Source organism: Labrus bergylta, chromosome 15 (assembly GCF_963930695.1).
Source record: "Labrus bergylta chromosome 15, fLabBer1.1, whole genome shotgun sequence".
NCBI classification, from domain to species: domain Eukaryota; kingdom Metazoa; phylum Chordata; class Actinopteri; order Labriformes; family Labridae; genus Labrus; species Labrus bergylta.
Window position 1 is genome coordinate 7,856,444 of NC_089209.1, and position 14,497 is coordinate 7,870,940.

The following is a 14,497-nucleotide window of genomic DNA, read 5'->3' on the forward strand; positions in this document are numbered from 1 at the left end:
GTGTAGGCTGTTGTAACTAGAGCTGGGTGTGTGCGTGTGCGTGTGTGTGCGTGTGTGTGCGTGTGTGAGAGTTTCTGTTTCTTCAGTGTGTTCTCATAATCCACGTGTCTCAGCCATGGCCTTGTTTAGCTCCTTTGACACACAAATATGACCTCAACTACAACTCCCACAATGCCTATGAAACGAAAATACCCTGTTACGTCGCAAACTAGCGAAAAGACTCCCGGATATTGTAGTTTACGCTTTGACATCTCTTGCTTTTTTTTGTACACGTTTCCGGTATTTTAATCGCGTTTCTACCACCCTCCACTTGTTGACGACACATTTTGTTAACGGTAACACGCAGAGAAACAATTCAACGCACGGAGAAAACACTCAACATACACGATTTCCTCCGCTGCTACGCGACGAGACGATTGCGCCGGACAACTACATTTCCCACAGCCCCCTCGGATATCGCGCATGCGTGGCTGCGCCGCGGCAGCCCTGTGTGTGTGCGCTGTAGTCACGTGGAGACGGTCGGTTCTGTCCAAACAGAACGTGAAGCTGTCTGTCTGTCGGAGCGCCGCTCGGTGCTAAACTGATTCATGTGGTTTTTTTAGCCTACCGTCCCTTTAAACTAGACTATTTTATCGAAGAATGAGTGATAACGATGATATCGAAGTCGATAGTGACGTGAGTATGACCACTTTTAGCTTTTTATGGATGTTTATTTGGCTGGCTGGCTGAAGTAGCAGCTGAGCTAGCGTTAGCTGGAAATAAGCTGGGCTAGTTTTGCTTTTTCTGTCTGATAAGTATTCCCCCCCTCCTCCTCCCTTAGTCGGGATTATTTTAAATTAACAAGAAACACCAGCCTTGTTTGCTTCAGAGCTAAAACTGCTAAATTACACACAACTTTTTTTTTTTTTTTTTTTTGTGACTTAAGCGAAATAGTAAGAGTGGCTGAACAATTATGGCTACAATTGTACTTTTTGTTCTGTTTCTTTGCAGGAAGACTCACCGAGATATCACAATGTGGTGCGTAATGCTGGGGAATTTGTCCAATTTATTTTATTTATTTATTTTAAAATAAATGTTTCACTGCTGCTGTACAGTTAATTCACTCACCACATACTGCTTAATTTGGTATTTTTTACGGTGTTAAATTGGTTGGTAAGGTTATACTGTGGAAGTATTGCGCTGCAACATTGTTAGATTTAAATACATGCACGGTAATATTTAGGTTTTGTTTTTTTCCCCCTGCTGCGATTGTCTTCAGCATCCGTGTTAGTAGTGCATTGCAGGGTATCCCCCATCCTGTGCGTACCGCGGCCATAGGGAGACGGTGACACGACATCTATATTTAGACCAAAGCTTTATCCCCTCCGCAGAAACCTTTTTTCTTGCATGGGAATTATTTTTTTCTGGTTAATACAAAGCTGTCTGTTTCGTCCCCCCCCCCCCCTCTCTCTCCCGGTTCACCCCCCCCACACACACACAAACACACACCACGGGGATCCCGCTCGTGATCAGGCTTTTTTTTTTTTTGGTGTGTGCAAATTACACATCTAGGTCACCTCAGGGAAAAAAGGGAGACCGTTTACATTTGTACTGCATTCATGGTGATGCAAGGGGGTAATGAGGTGGCTTATAGAGGCTGTTGCATGTTGTGAGGAGGAGGAGGAGGAGTGGTAGCCGCGCCTGCATCTCGGACAAGCCTTCGTGTCAGGAAGGGGTGCTGCGGGATGTTTTCCTGTGTTGCAGCCGGTGATTAGAGCCATCTTCTCCCTCTCTCTCTCTCTACAGGCCACTAAAGGGCTGGCAGCCTAAATGAATGACGTATAGCAAAGCTGCATCGCATACCAGCGAGAAAAAAAAACACCCAGCACACGACGTGCTTGATGCACAGGCTGCACAGGCTGCACGACAGGTCGTCTTACCTCCAGTCAGATAAACAGGATCGAAATGCAGCGTTATATTTTACATTATGCATTAGTTATCATTTCATTCAAAAGAGGTGTTCGGCTCGTACATTACACGTTTTCTGTCTTTTGCTCTAGCACAGACGTGAGCTCAGTTACAGTCACATGAGCAGCTCAAACCTGATTTCAGCTCATATAATTGTATTATAGAAGCTATGAGACCTAATATGTTTGTCTTTATAGCTGTTTCTCCCCTTCAGAGTCGGACGGTCTTTTACAATGTAGACTTTGCATCAGCACATGCACAAATAGGGCTTCAGGGTTTGTAAATATTATTTGCATCTGCAGCAGGCTTTTTTTCTTTGCTGCTGGCTGTAAAGAGTGTCATTTCTGTCAGTCAAAAATGATTGCTAGAAATTGTTTAAAATGGCATGTTTTCAAGCTAGATTTCATATAAAATGTTGCGTCATTCAGCCCTGCATAGAAGCACAGAAATGAAATCTTTAATCTTTAATGTTGGGAACATTGTGGCAGATATTGAATAGTTTTCCTGACCTAGATAGTGGGTCTGCCGTCTGAAGATATCTTTTAATTAACCGATTACCAAAGACTTGATGATGCATTGTGAAGCAGATTGGACCGACCGTAAAGCTAAATCAGTTGGTGCGATAAGAGACACTTCTTTAAACAACAATGGTCATATTTACTTAAGCAATTTCACAAATAACATTTTCAAGGCTTAAGCCGTCTTTATCCTCTGCGTCTGATCCACGCTGTAGCCACACCGTAGTGGTCTACGCTGTCTTAAGCACTGCATACTTACTAATGCATTGGTGTGTCTGCGTGGCTCCGCAATAACCCGCCTACAAACACTATTTGGCATGCCGATTTATATCTGTAGTTTTCCTTCATCCACATTCTCTGCTTGTTTGTTGCATTTAATGTTGGAGTTGGAGGTGTTACATATTGAGCAGGAGTTGATTATGTTGGCTGATAGCGTTCGTCTTTCTGCAGAATTTTAAAGACAGCGCCGATATTGAAAATATTGTAAACGCAGGAAATACGACGCTACACAGCAGTTCAATCATAGGACGTGCGGCTGCGTCAATTCGATGTGAAGTTACATTTCTGAGGAGGTGCACTGCAGGGAACATACGTGGGCTTCCCCCTTAGCTGCAGGGCTACAGAAACCTATGACCAATGCTACAGTGTAGGTTCGAAACCAGAAGTATATCAGGCTTGAAAAATGCAAAAATGTTAGGTGAAGCAATGGTTGGAAAATTCCATATTTTGGGAGTTTTTGATAGGTGGACAAAGAAACGTCTTTCACTGACTCTGCTGGTGTTTATAGACAAATGTAAATGAAACGGATGTTCTTGCTGTTGTACTTAAATTCTGCCTGAAAGGAATGACATGCTGTCTATCCTATACTCTCTTTTGGTCTAAATTCCCCCGCTGCAGCCTCTGGTTTACACTTGTTTCCACTGTTATTAGTGCGAAAAGGTTTTCCAGCAGCCTGTCAGGAGTGTAGGCTTTCATGCACAGAACGTGAGAAGGACATCAGTAGCTGGGAAGCAGCAGCAGCAGCTACTAGCTCTACCAGTTGGCACCTGTAGCAGTTATGTGTCATGATCAGGTATGAATAGAATTGAGTGAGCCTCTCAGCTGGTGCGTCCTTTTGAGCAGTAGGCGAAAGGTATCTGTTTAATGATGGACTGATAAAGTAACTGGACACTTGTTTATCATGGTGCCTGATGTGCAACTCAGTTAGCATGTAGCTTTAAAGGCTATTCGACAGTAAACATTCATTTTTTATTTTTTTGTGTCGTATCGGATTCATCATGTGTTATCACGCTGAATCCGAGCAGTCACTCCAGAAACAAAGCAGACCACAGGTGCTCTGATAACCAAAGACTTCACTGAGTTGTTTTGTCTAATTCGCACAGAACTGTAGACGTTTAGAAAGTTTTCCTTCCTTCATATCGAGTCTACATGACTTGATTTCAGAGGTCGAGACTTTTTAGGCGATTTTTAGGCATTGTTTTCTCGATCTAACTAGCGAGCCACCTACTTGCAGCGTTAATCTTGTTAAAAAGGTAAAAGTCAACGTAAGAGTCTCTTTAGATTGAAGACGCTGAGCAAAGTATGCAGGCACAAGCGGCAAAGCCTCGGTTAACTGGTTTTTAAAGCGTTAAAATCGAGCCAATCGAACAGTTTCTGTTGCATTCTTACCCACTCAGGGCTCTGCGGATCGATGTTCTCCTATCTCTTCTGTTAAAATCACTTCCAGATTGGTTAATATTTACACCCCTGATGATGCCTCTATGACCTTTTTAAAAACAAACGAGTACATTAAAGAGAGGATTCAAACGTCGTGATCCGTTTAGTCATTGGTGAGTGTCCTAACAAGAGCGACGCCTATTGAATACTATAAGTGATGTTAAATGAATCAACACCTCGCCCCGAATTTGGTTTATTTTATTAGAGTATAAAGATGTGGCCTCTGTAATGATATCTTTGATAAACTGTGAAAGAGAGCAAGAACAGGTGAATTCAATAGAAGCAAAAATGGCACCTTTCCAACACCTTTTAACCCAGGTGGTTTAATTTAATTCCAGATAGTTGGGTTATTTAATAAAGCTTAATAAAGGAGTGATACGTAGACTTAGCCTGTTACTGAGTGTCAGGGCTCTTAATGTCCCTCCCAGTCTTGTAATAGTACACTGAGCAGCTCCAGAGAGCAGAGCTTGAACACATTCTTGGATTTTAATTAACTCACAGAGATTGAGTGATATTAGGTGCCTATTATAAGACGTGTGTGACTTTTAAGAGCAACAGAAAAAGAGAGTCCTGTTTTTTTCAGCTACTTCTCATGAGCCTCTGAGATGTTTCATAGTATTTGAAGGTCGTCAAATGAGCTCAACACAACCTGAAAATGTAGACGTAATGCAAAAAAAAAAAAAATGTCTGGAAAAACCTTCATAGGATACTGTTGTCCAAAACAAACTTTAAAAACCAGGAAATCAGCCACGTGCGCTGTACAAACCTCTGGAATAGGCTGCCAGACTTGTAATTGCACATGCCATAGATAGCAGTCATGTGTTTTTTTTTTTTATTATGCCAAGGTTAGTGTAGGGAGTGGAGTCAGGCCCTTTGATGCCTTTCATATGATACGAGGAGGCTCATGGCCCTGGTGGTATTGTCTCTCCCCGATGGTTTGTTGTGCAACAGGCCACTGAAGCAGCAGCTGTTGCCATGTCAGCCAGACTAATCACAAGGCCGGCTTTGTGAGTAACATGATGTGAATTTTGTTAAAGTGGTTTTTATCACGCGTTAGTTTCACAGTGAGGCGCTTCACATGGCTGGACTCTTAGTTTTCTGGCCTTAAATAATCACTTTGAGCTTAGATTTGATGATGTAATGATGATTGTAACCCACACTTCACTTCAAACGTATGACACACTGCACGCTTGTCCGGACCTGCACGACGTCTCACTTATGGCCACTTTGGGTTTGTGTTGTGATCCTCGGACAAAATGAGTCAGATGACACCCGGTCACACGAGTCCCACCTTGTTCCCATCCCCCCCTGAGGGAGGCAACGCAACGGCCATATCATTGTGCAGTTTGATTACTAATATTTAAATCAGGCCTGGCTTGATTTAGGGGAGTGATGATGATGATCAGTCGAGCTGTGCGGGCCTTTGGATTGGGTCTCCGACTTAATGTCTCAGTCTGGTGTCAGGCGTGGATTAAACCACAATCAGATGCGATTGGAGACGGTGATTGTGTGGCCTAAAAAAACAGGTTGAACTGCAGGCGGCAAACTGATCTCATGTCTGCCTCTGGTCATGTGATCACAGCAGCCATCTTGTGCCTTTGCAATGTAATTAGAATGCAAATGTGGGGTTGAAATTCGAAGCCTTTCAGATGCCGTGTTACGAGCTGTCATATTAATTTGGAAGGCATGAAATAAGGTTGTGGTTGTTAAATGAACAGACTAATTGATTGACTTGGCAAAAGGCATGAACAGTGTGAAAAAAAACAACCTGAAATTCACCTTTAGTTTGAGTTCAGTGTTTGATTTAAGCTGTGTCACATAGAGAGGCAAGAGAATACTGGAGGAAGCAAATGTTTGAGGGATGCACTGAATGAGAAAACCAGGCCTGATACAGATATCAATTATAAAAATAACAATTTAGCCTACGGCCGATTATGATACTGATGTTTTTTTTTTTTTTTTTTTAGTTGTTTTGCCTCAATGAAGACAACTTATTCAACATTAATGAGCATTGTTAGCTTCACTACACTAACCTTACGTCAGTAGAAATTCCTCATACAAGTTTGCTAAACCATCTTTAATTTCATCTTTAATCTACTAAAGTTGCAAGATACAAAAAAAAAACAAAGCAAGTATGTTTCGCTTCTTAAATCGATGAATTCCAATTTATTTTTTAATAGGCCGACGAGTTGTTGTGATTCAAGACTCTGAAGCCTCGATGTAATACTAGTTAAATTCAAACTGCAGCGATTCTTGTTTCAATACCACAACAGCAACAAAAGTCTGAGGCACCCAGTAGTGAATCATTTCACCATTTCAATTCCCAAAAACTGCACGTAAACTCCTGCACACTGACTGAATCGCACTAATACTACTGAAACGTTGCCAATTTGTTTGTGCAACAGTGAACAGTGTGCACGAGTTTGCATGGAATTTTTGACGGACTCATTCCTCTCCCACACATCTGTCTTATGAATTAGATGTTTTTATACAATCAATCATTAAAAAATCAATCATAATGTATCTCTTTAAAACACTTGGTATCTAAAAGTGTCCAGATATGAACATTTGATTCAGGATTATATATATTTAACAAGGTTAAACCACAGAAATGCCCGGCCTCCTGCATATAAAATGTTTAACCTTTTAAAGAAGAAACCTCATAAATTTACATTTCATGAGCTCTCTGTTGGCCGCAGAGATATTTAACTCTGCTGGTTTAATCCTCGACCAGGATCTGCTGTTCCCCATCCGCCCACCTCCTCACTTCATCTGAATGATCTGACTTTCTTGACTTTGACCCAGTCATGAATTTGAACAGCCACTCCTGTGAGCCCCCACAGAGAAGGAGGAACAAAAATGCAGGGAGGATGTGGTGAGGGAGAGGAGGGAGAGGAGAGGGGGGGGAGGGCCGGTGTTGAGGATGACGACGATGTGGGGTCAAAATCGTAGGAGGGGGAGGGAAGCTCAGGAGGGGGCTGAAAGGCAAAAGGCCAAAGAAGGCAGAAACTTTTAAGACATGAAAATACAAGTTCATACAGAGAGTGTCGTCCTTATTACCACGAGGCTTTGTGAGGTCATTAAAAGTCGGCTTTAGGTCTGACAGTTAATCGGTCTGGCGGCAGAAAATTAATCAGCTGCATTTAAAATATTGATTATCTGTTGTTTTGTCTGCCAGGGAGCTTATTTTCTTGTTCTGTTATTCCAGGAGTCTGGCAGGTTTTTTGACAAATCTGGTGCACACAGGCAACAGTTGGGACTGTGATTAGTGTTTTTGGCATTGCTGTGATTCTGGTGAATGAACTAGGTACTTATTGAAGGATAGCACATACGGGGAATTTGTTTGTTGTTGTATTTATTAATTAACGTTACTACATTTTTTAACCTAAAATATTGAGCTTATCTCGAGGGGGAAGATGATGGCACGGTTAAACAATCCACGGTTGTCTATAATTAAATGTTTTTGTGCCAGTTCTAAATCTGAAGGTAGAAATGTTCCCTTGATATTTCAGCTGTGCAGTCATCGTGTTGTGGACGCATACTGAGTGCTTATTCTAATACTCTATATATAGAATTCTTTTTAATAATTGTCACTTCGTCTTTGTGATTTTACAATCTGACTGCTGATTAAATGCAGTTTTTGTCGCCGCCTTTGTATTTCTAAAGTTGAATCCACAAACACAACACAATATAATCTATATTAAAGTAGTGCCTGATGGTTAGTTTCCATGGTTGAGTTTAGTGACAGACCTCACAGTTCTACAACATATAGCCGTTATCTGCTTCGAACACAAAACCCTTTTCTTCTATGATGATGGCTTCAAAATGCCATTTTTTCCCCTCTTTTTAGTGTTTTTAATGTGATGGCGATTAAGTTATTCTACTCTGCCGAAAAATATGAGCTAGAAATAACGATAAATGTAAACCGTCAGGATTTACATTTCTCTCTCTCAAGTGGACGTTTGTGTTTGTTTCCCTTGTTGACGACTGAACAAAATAATTACAAGACGGTATTAAGTAAAAACATTTTTTTTCATTAAGGAGGAAAGAGCCGTGATGTCTGTGTGAAACAACAAGCAGCAGTTTCATGTCAGTAACGTGTCAGCCCGCGGCAGTCTGCTGCTGTGAACTTACACAAACTCTGAAAGTGTTTCCGTCTGAGTAGGCGACACGTGTGAAGTGATGTTCGCACAGTCGTGTTTTTTTTTTTGTTTATAGGTTTTTTCTGCCTTGTCATTGTAGTCATCGCCGAAACCCCGAAATTTCCCCACATCACTGATCTGAAAGACGACAGTGTTTCCTCGTACTTTAGTCTCTCCTCCTCACTGCTCGCCATGTTAAAGTAATGTGTGGAATCTTGACGCTAGTGTTGTCAGCTTCTCCCGACTTTAGCGCGTAGGGATTGGATATTAACGCAGGGGGGAGGGGTTTCCCTCATAACAGCACACGGACTCACAGGCGCACACACACGATCGGGGCTGATTCAAAGAGAAATAATGCACGGAAGCTAGTTATACACAAAACTATATATATATTAAAAAAAAAATGCACTTAACAAGCGCGTATTGAAGCGCGGATGCCGTAGCCAGCGATTTATTATTATATTGAGAATTGTTGCGTCTTCAGTAGAAACACGTATACTTCTGTTAATATAAGATAATGTGAGTTGTTACTGCAGTGACAGTGGTGGTTTGTTGTTGTGAAGGCAGATTGGCTGCAGCAGCAGAGCGGTGTGTGTAGGTTGATCGGGGATGTTTGGACACCCGCTGTCCTCTCTACCCACGCTGCTCTGCTGCCCGGCTCAAGGCCCTGTGACTCTTCTCATTGCAGGCAGACAAACGGGCACACCACAATGCGCTGGAGCGCAAACGTAGGGACCACATCAAAGACAGCTTTCACAGCCTCCGGGACTCGGTACCGGCCCTGCAGGGAGAAAAGGTTGGTAATGCTCAGCCTGCAGGTCCCCCAGGCACACAAAAGACTCATGTAAGAAAATTTTGTATTTTGCATTGTGTTTGATAAAGGTGAAGTATGACATTTCTATTGTAATTTGTGACTTTTCCTGCAGATTTTAGATAGTTGGAAGGATTTCTTGAGGAGGGAAACCGTTGTAGAGTTTGGGGAGGGGAGAGCAGATGTGAGAAGATTGGTAGCAGCAAACTGTGATGCAGTCTGAATACTTGGCCCAGCGACAGGAAGTTATTATGAGGAAATTTAGTTGCTCTCTTCCTGTTTTGACATCCATGACACTGAGAGCGTTTGGAGCTGGTTCAGTAACCGGGCAAACAGCGTTTGATTTCCCGCTCACAGACCATTTCTGACTCTGATGGGCGGGGGGGCCGGTGACATGATGTAAGGGACGTTTAGCTGATCATTTGTGAGAAGTGTTTGGTTACAGCGGCCTAAGAGCTCGACCCCCCCTCGCCTCTCTCTCAGGACCATAGTTCTGTTAGAGCTCTGTTTTACAGCCTCAGTGCAGCGTTTTCTTTCCTGTGATGGACAGTGGGTAGAAAATGAGGGAAATGTTAGGGCTGGGTACAGAAACTCGAAATAGAGACGGAGATTGTAGGAGGTCTGTAGCATCTTATTTACAGGTACCCTTAGCTGGCAACTTGTATGAAGTTTAGCTTCTAATCCTTTTTCCTTTTCTTAAACCTCACAGTTCTTCATTTAAATCAACATTATGTAAAGTTAAAGCATTCCTTCTTCAGGCAACGTCCCTGTGCACGGCTTGGATTTAGGTTAACTGATATTTTAGACATTTCTTTTTAAGGGTGAAGCAACGTGACAAATTAGTGAACCAGTGACATTAAGGACAAACAGTTCAGAGAAAATACAAACCTTCAAAAAGGTTTGCAACAAATTTAGCTGTTTAGCAGTCACCGTGCTAGAGCTCTGCAGCAGTTCTGTTGTTTGCAGTAATCTAGACGAGCGCTGTGACAGTCGTGTGCTGGGGTTGTGACCCGGCCTGTGTATGTCAGACTGAAGTGCGAGAGGATTGTGAGAGGTTAAGAGGGAAAGGCGAGCTGTGCACAAACACACAGCGCTCACCTACATTTCTCTCTAGTTTCAGTGCAGTTGTTTCAGTCGGCAGTGTGTCGGCATCTGGGCCACTCTCTGTTGCATCACACCAGAGCGCTTTTTTTCTTTGTCTCTCTCTCTCTCTCTCTCTCTCTCTTTCTCTCTGTATAAAATTATGTGATGACTGTTTATTGGCTTCATTGCGGCGATTTCTGCATGTGTCACTAACAGCAGTCTACCAAACAGGCGTCGCGGGCTCAAATCTTAGACAAAGCCACAGAGTACATCCAGTACATGAGGCGAAAAAACCACACACACCAGCAGGACATCGACGACCTGAAGAGGCAGAACGCTCTGCTGGAGCAGCAAGGTAAATATAATGCTCGACTGTCACCATGCAGTGTGGGCTTTCTCTACATGAAGTGAAGATTTCATTGTCTTTCAGAGTACTGAAAACTTCATGATCAAACCCAACTGATGCCAAACATTGTTTCATTTTTAATTCATTTTGAAACTGTTTTAAACGTTGAGCCCAGAAACAAGTCGTAGTGTTTCTTGGAAATTGTTTGAGTTTGATGGGAAAATATTTGTGCTCAATAAAGAGATGTTAATTTAATAAAAGCAAACCAATAAATACCTTTAAAATTAACTGATTTCTCTTCTGGAGGATCATCTGGCTTTTAGGGCAGAGATACACTTTCTTATAACTACTCAACCGCGCTCACCTGCGTCTGTTTGAACCATCGGCTTTGCATGTCCTAAAAAAAATGAACACAACGCAGTCGCAGGATGCAGTATGCACATAAACAGTAGAGGCATTGTCAGTGCCGACGACGTGTTCTGTCCACCTAAATTGGAGCCGCTGTTGCTTTTCCTGCCGGGATCTCAGCATGAACATAGTTGTAATAACCTCCTCGACTGTGGCCACGTCTGTTGTTTGCATTATCCACATCCGCTTGTTGTTACGGCCGCCGCTCTCTGGTGTGCCCTCTACAAGTTTCTTCCAGTAACACACGTAGTTCATCGCTGTGTACACTCGTGGTCATGTACACAAATGCAAGATGTAAAAGCAGGTATATCTCAATCCTAAAAACCCCCAGCGTCAATAGAAAAGAAAACCTTTTTGTCCCCAGTGGCAGCCGTAGCCATATAGGATATGTTGTTCTGTGCAAAGAGACGAGCTTCATTTTAATCAGGTTTAAATACATGAAAAGACATTGAGTGGCTACTGGAACAGATCAGCTGGGAATTAAGGTTTGAACAGTTGAGATACTTTGGAGTGGGGTTGCTTTAGGTACTCGTGAATAGTCGATGAATTATCATCCAGATGACTGCTGGATGAGGAAAAGCCATCTAAAAACAATTTCAGTTTTGGTATTACCTCAATTTTCAGACATTTCCCTCTGGCAATATTTTTTCTTAACTAAAACACTATTTATTAATTTAAGCTTATACTTTTAACATGTATGTTCGGTTGCCCCACTGGGGAGCAATGCACACTTAAGCTGCTCGTCATTGTTTTTAATGTGAGGATTTGTAAAGTGGATTTGAGGAAGACAATTCCCCTTGAGGTGTCTTCCCACTCGTCTGAACAGGATTAAAGAAAAGATTGTGCCGAAACTCAAAACAAAGCTTTGAGTGTTAACGTTTCCTCTCGTGTCTTTTGTTGTTGTTGTGGGTGCAGTCCGTGCTCTGGAGAAGGTGAAGGGCTCCACTCAGCTCCAGGCCAACTACTCGTCGTCCGACAGCAGCCTTTACACCAATCCCAAAGGCAGCGCGGTGTCAGCGTTCGACGGAGGCTCAGACTCCAGCTCTGAGTCGGAGGTCGAGGAGCCGCCCAACAGGAAGAAGCTCCGCGTGGAGGCCAGCTAGACAACCGAGTGGTTCTGACCCCTGGCCAAGATCAAGGAGGCGAGGCACGAGGGAGTGCGAGAGGAAATAAAGGCCTTCAAAGCTCTCGAGGCTAATCAAACCCCCTCCCCTTCTTCACGCCAAAAACCACCACCCTCCTCCTGGTTTTCTCTCCTCCATCTCTGGGTGGGCTCGCACTGGAGACTCTTGACCCCCCCCCCCCCCCCCTCCCCCCAAAAAAAACCCTCCTTTCACCGCCGCCACAATCTTGCAGGAGGACGTCAGCAGGGTGGAAGATGACTGCTTCAAATCATATAGAGAGCTTCAGGTTTTTTCCCCCCTCCCATCCCATCCCCTTTTCTCTCTTTTCTTTGGTTCTCCGCCACCCTGCAACATCTACAATCCAAAACCAGAAAAAGAGGCAGCTTGGCTACTTAAGGACTTGATGCTTTTTTTTGTACCCTCATTAAGCCCCTCCTCCTCCTCCTGCCTGGGTTGTTTTTTTGTTTTTTTTTTCGGGGGAGGAAGGGCGTGGCAGGCGTACTCCTCCAAGCACTGCTTATATTATATATTTTCTGTTTATTTTTGTTATTCTTGATTTAAAAAAGAAAAAAAAAAAAAAACCTGTTTAGAATTTACACACACACACACACACCTAGATAAATGGTCCTGGAGAAGTTTACCTTTTTAAAACTGAAAAGAATAAAAATTTGTAGCTTACTTTTTTTCCACTAAAGAATGTGAAGACGCTTTGAAACAAATGTTAAAGTGATACCCACCTCAGGCCCACTGGATCGCAGACGTTTTCTCTGCCTGACACGTTTGTTAAACACAAGATGAATTAAAAAAAACAAAAACATGACTCCTTTGTTGAAATTGATGTTTTGAAGGAGAATATTCCTTAAACTTGTATCGTATTTCGTCCTTTAGCTTGAAGTAGTGAATGACTTTAGGTGGCTGAATACGTTAGGCATCTCATTTTATATATTATATTGAAAAGAAAAAAAAAGAAGCTTTGATTGGATGTTTTCAAGTTCTAAAAGTATGTTATGCATTTTGTAGTAATCTCACAAGTCATGGGAAAATGCCAATTTGTCACATGTAGATTTCCTTAAGGGTTTGAAATAGATATTGAATGTCAAAGGTAGCTCCCGTCTTCTGCAGTACAAGGAAGCGAAAACGAGTCCCTGTCGATGTGTTGTGCTTTACACGGTAAAAAAATCAATGTTGCTGAATCCCCCCCAAGGAAAAAAAGGAAGCATTTTGCGTCTAGGAAACGTGTGTGTATGTATATTGTTTCCATTTTATTTCCATTTAGGAGGATATGATTAGTGTAATAGGTCTTTGTTTGTCCGACTCCATTCCATGGAAATTACAAGTATGTTGTACATACTGCCAACAATTGTCTTGCAAGTTGAGGCCTACCTTTACTATGAGACTATAAAATAAACTATTTTATCCTTTAACCTGCTTCATGTTGTGATTAAAGAGTTAACATGTTTACCATTTCCTGCAGTGGCTTTAACGACGGGTTTCAGGTGTTTTTTTTTTAACATGTTCAGCTTCTCTCTCTTTTCTAACACGACTGCTGTGGAGGAGTTTTCAGGACTTGATGTTCACTGCTGCAGCTCGCAAACACCACTTCAGGTTTTTCTGGTTTCCAGTTGATGCAGGCAGGTGTCTGTACAAAAGACTCGAGGGGCATCATGTACTTTTATGTCTGATGATGATGCAACAATTGTCACCTCAAACTGGTGGTGTTTTTAACAGAGTGAGGAACAAACTGGGCCAGCTGTTTGTCATCTGTGTTTAACAAGTCAGGACTCTGTCTGTTCTTATTTCAGAGATGGATTCTTTACTTTCTCCTTAATTTGCTGCTTTCACACAGAGACAGTCTGGATTTTTTTTTTAAATCTTCCCCCAGCAGCAGCAGCCCATGCTGACCCCAAAAAATGTTTTAATTATTTGGATGTTTCATGTTTTATTTAGTGTGTTGGCGGATTAGTTTCTGCACATTTGATTTAAATAGAGCAGTTCCTCTGGAGACAAAGCGAGAGCTGCTTTCATCCCAAATCAAGAGCTCAATTATTTAATTAAACAATGTCAGACGATTGATTGTCATAAATTATATATTCTTGTTTTAAAGGATTCATTTTTTGGCATTTTGTGCCTTTATTTTGTGACAGGACAGTGGGTAGTCAGGAGAGAGGGGAATGGGGAATGACATGCAGGAAAGGAGCCACAGGTCGGATTCAAACCCTTGCCGCCTGCTTAGAGGACTATATATTCTTTGTACATGGGGCGTGTGCACCAACCACTTAGCCATCAGTGCCAGCGAACCTGAGTTTGAGTCTCTTAGTTAATCAAAATCTTGTATTTCTACCTGATGAAATGTTTTATTTGACTGCAAGTATTTGGTAAACTGAATTATTTCTCCATCTTAA

The 14,497-nt window shown here is 42.3% G+C and overlaps 1 protein-coding gene across 13 annotated transcripts; it reads left to right on the forward strand.

The window, feature by feature from the left end:
• The first annotated feature begins 507 nt into the window (after positions 1–507).
• Positions 508–13,519, forward strand: max (myc associated factor X). Of its 13 annotated transcripts, none has more exons than XM_065963491.1 (5): positions 508–675; positions 991–1,017; positions 9,012–9,119; positions 10,434–10,571; positions 11,877–13,519. In XM_065963491.1, exons 1-5 carry the CDS (start codon positions 640–642, stop codon positions 12,072–12,074), a joined length of 507 nt encoding a protein of 168 aa, XP_065819563.1. In that variant the 5' UTR covers positions 508–639; the 3' UTR covers positions 12,075–13,519. The 13 variants fall into 13 exon arrangements, with proteins under 13 accessions (XP_065819563.1, XP_065819565.1, XP_065819566.1 ...); XM_065963492.1 differs by having other exon boundaries at positions 509–675; positions 10,449–10,571; XM_065963487.1 differs by having other exon boundaries at positions 510–675; positions 9,012–9,167.
• The last annotated feature ends 978 nt before the right edge of the window (positions 13,520–14,497 follow it).

Excerpts from the sequence above, each read along its gene's own strand:
- max (XM_065963487.1), top strand. The coding sequence starts at position 640 with ATGAGTGATAACGATGATATCGAAGTCGATAGTGAC. Across the intron at positions 676-990 it reads ATATCGAAGTCGATAGTGAC|GAAGACTCACCGAGATATCA; the intron begins GTGAGTATGACC and ends GTTTCTTTGCAG. Across the intron at positions 9,168-10,433 it reads CAGGCACACAAAAGACTCAT|CAGTCTACCAAACAGGCGTC; the intron begins GTAAGAAAATTT and ends TGTCACTAACAG.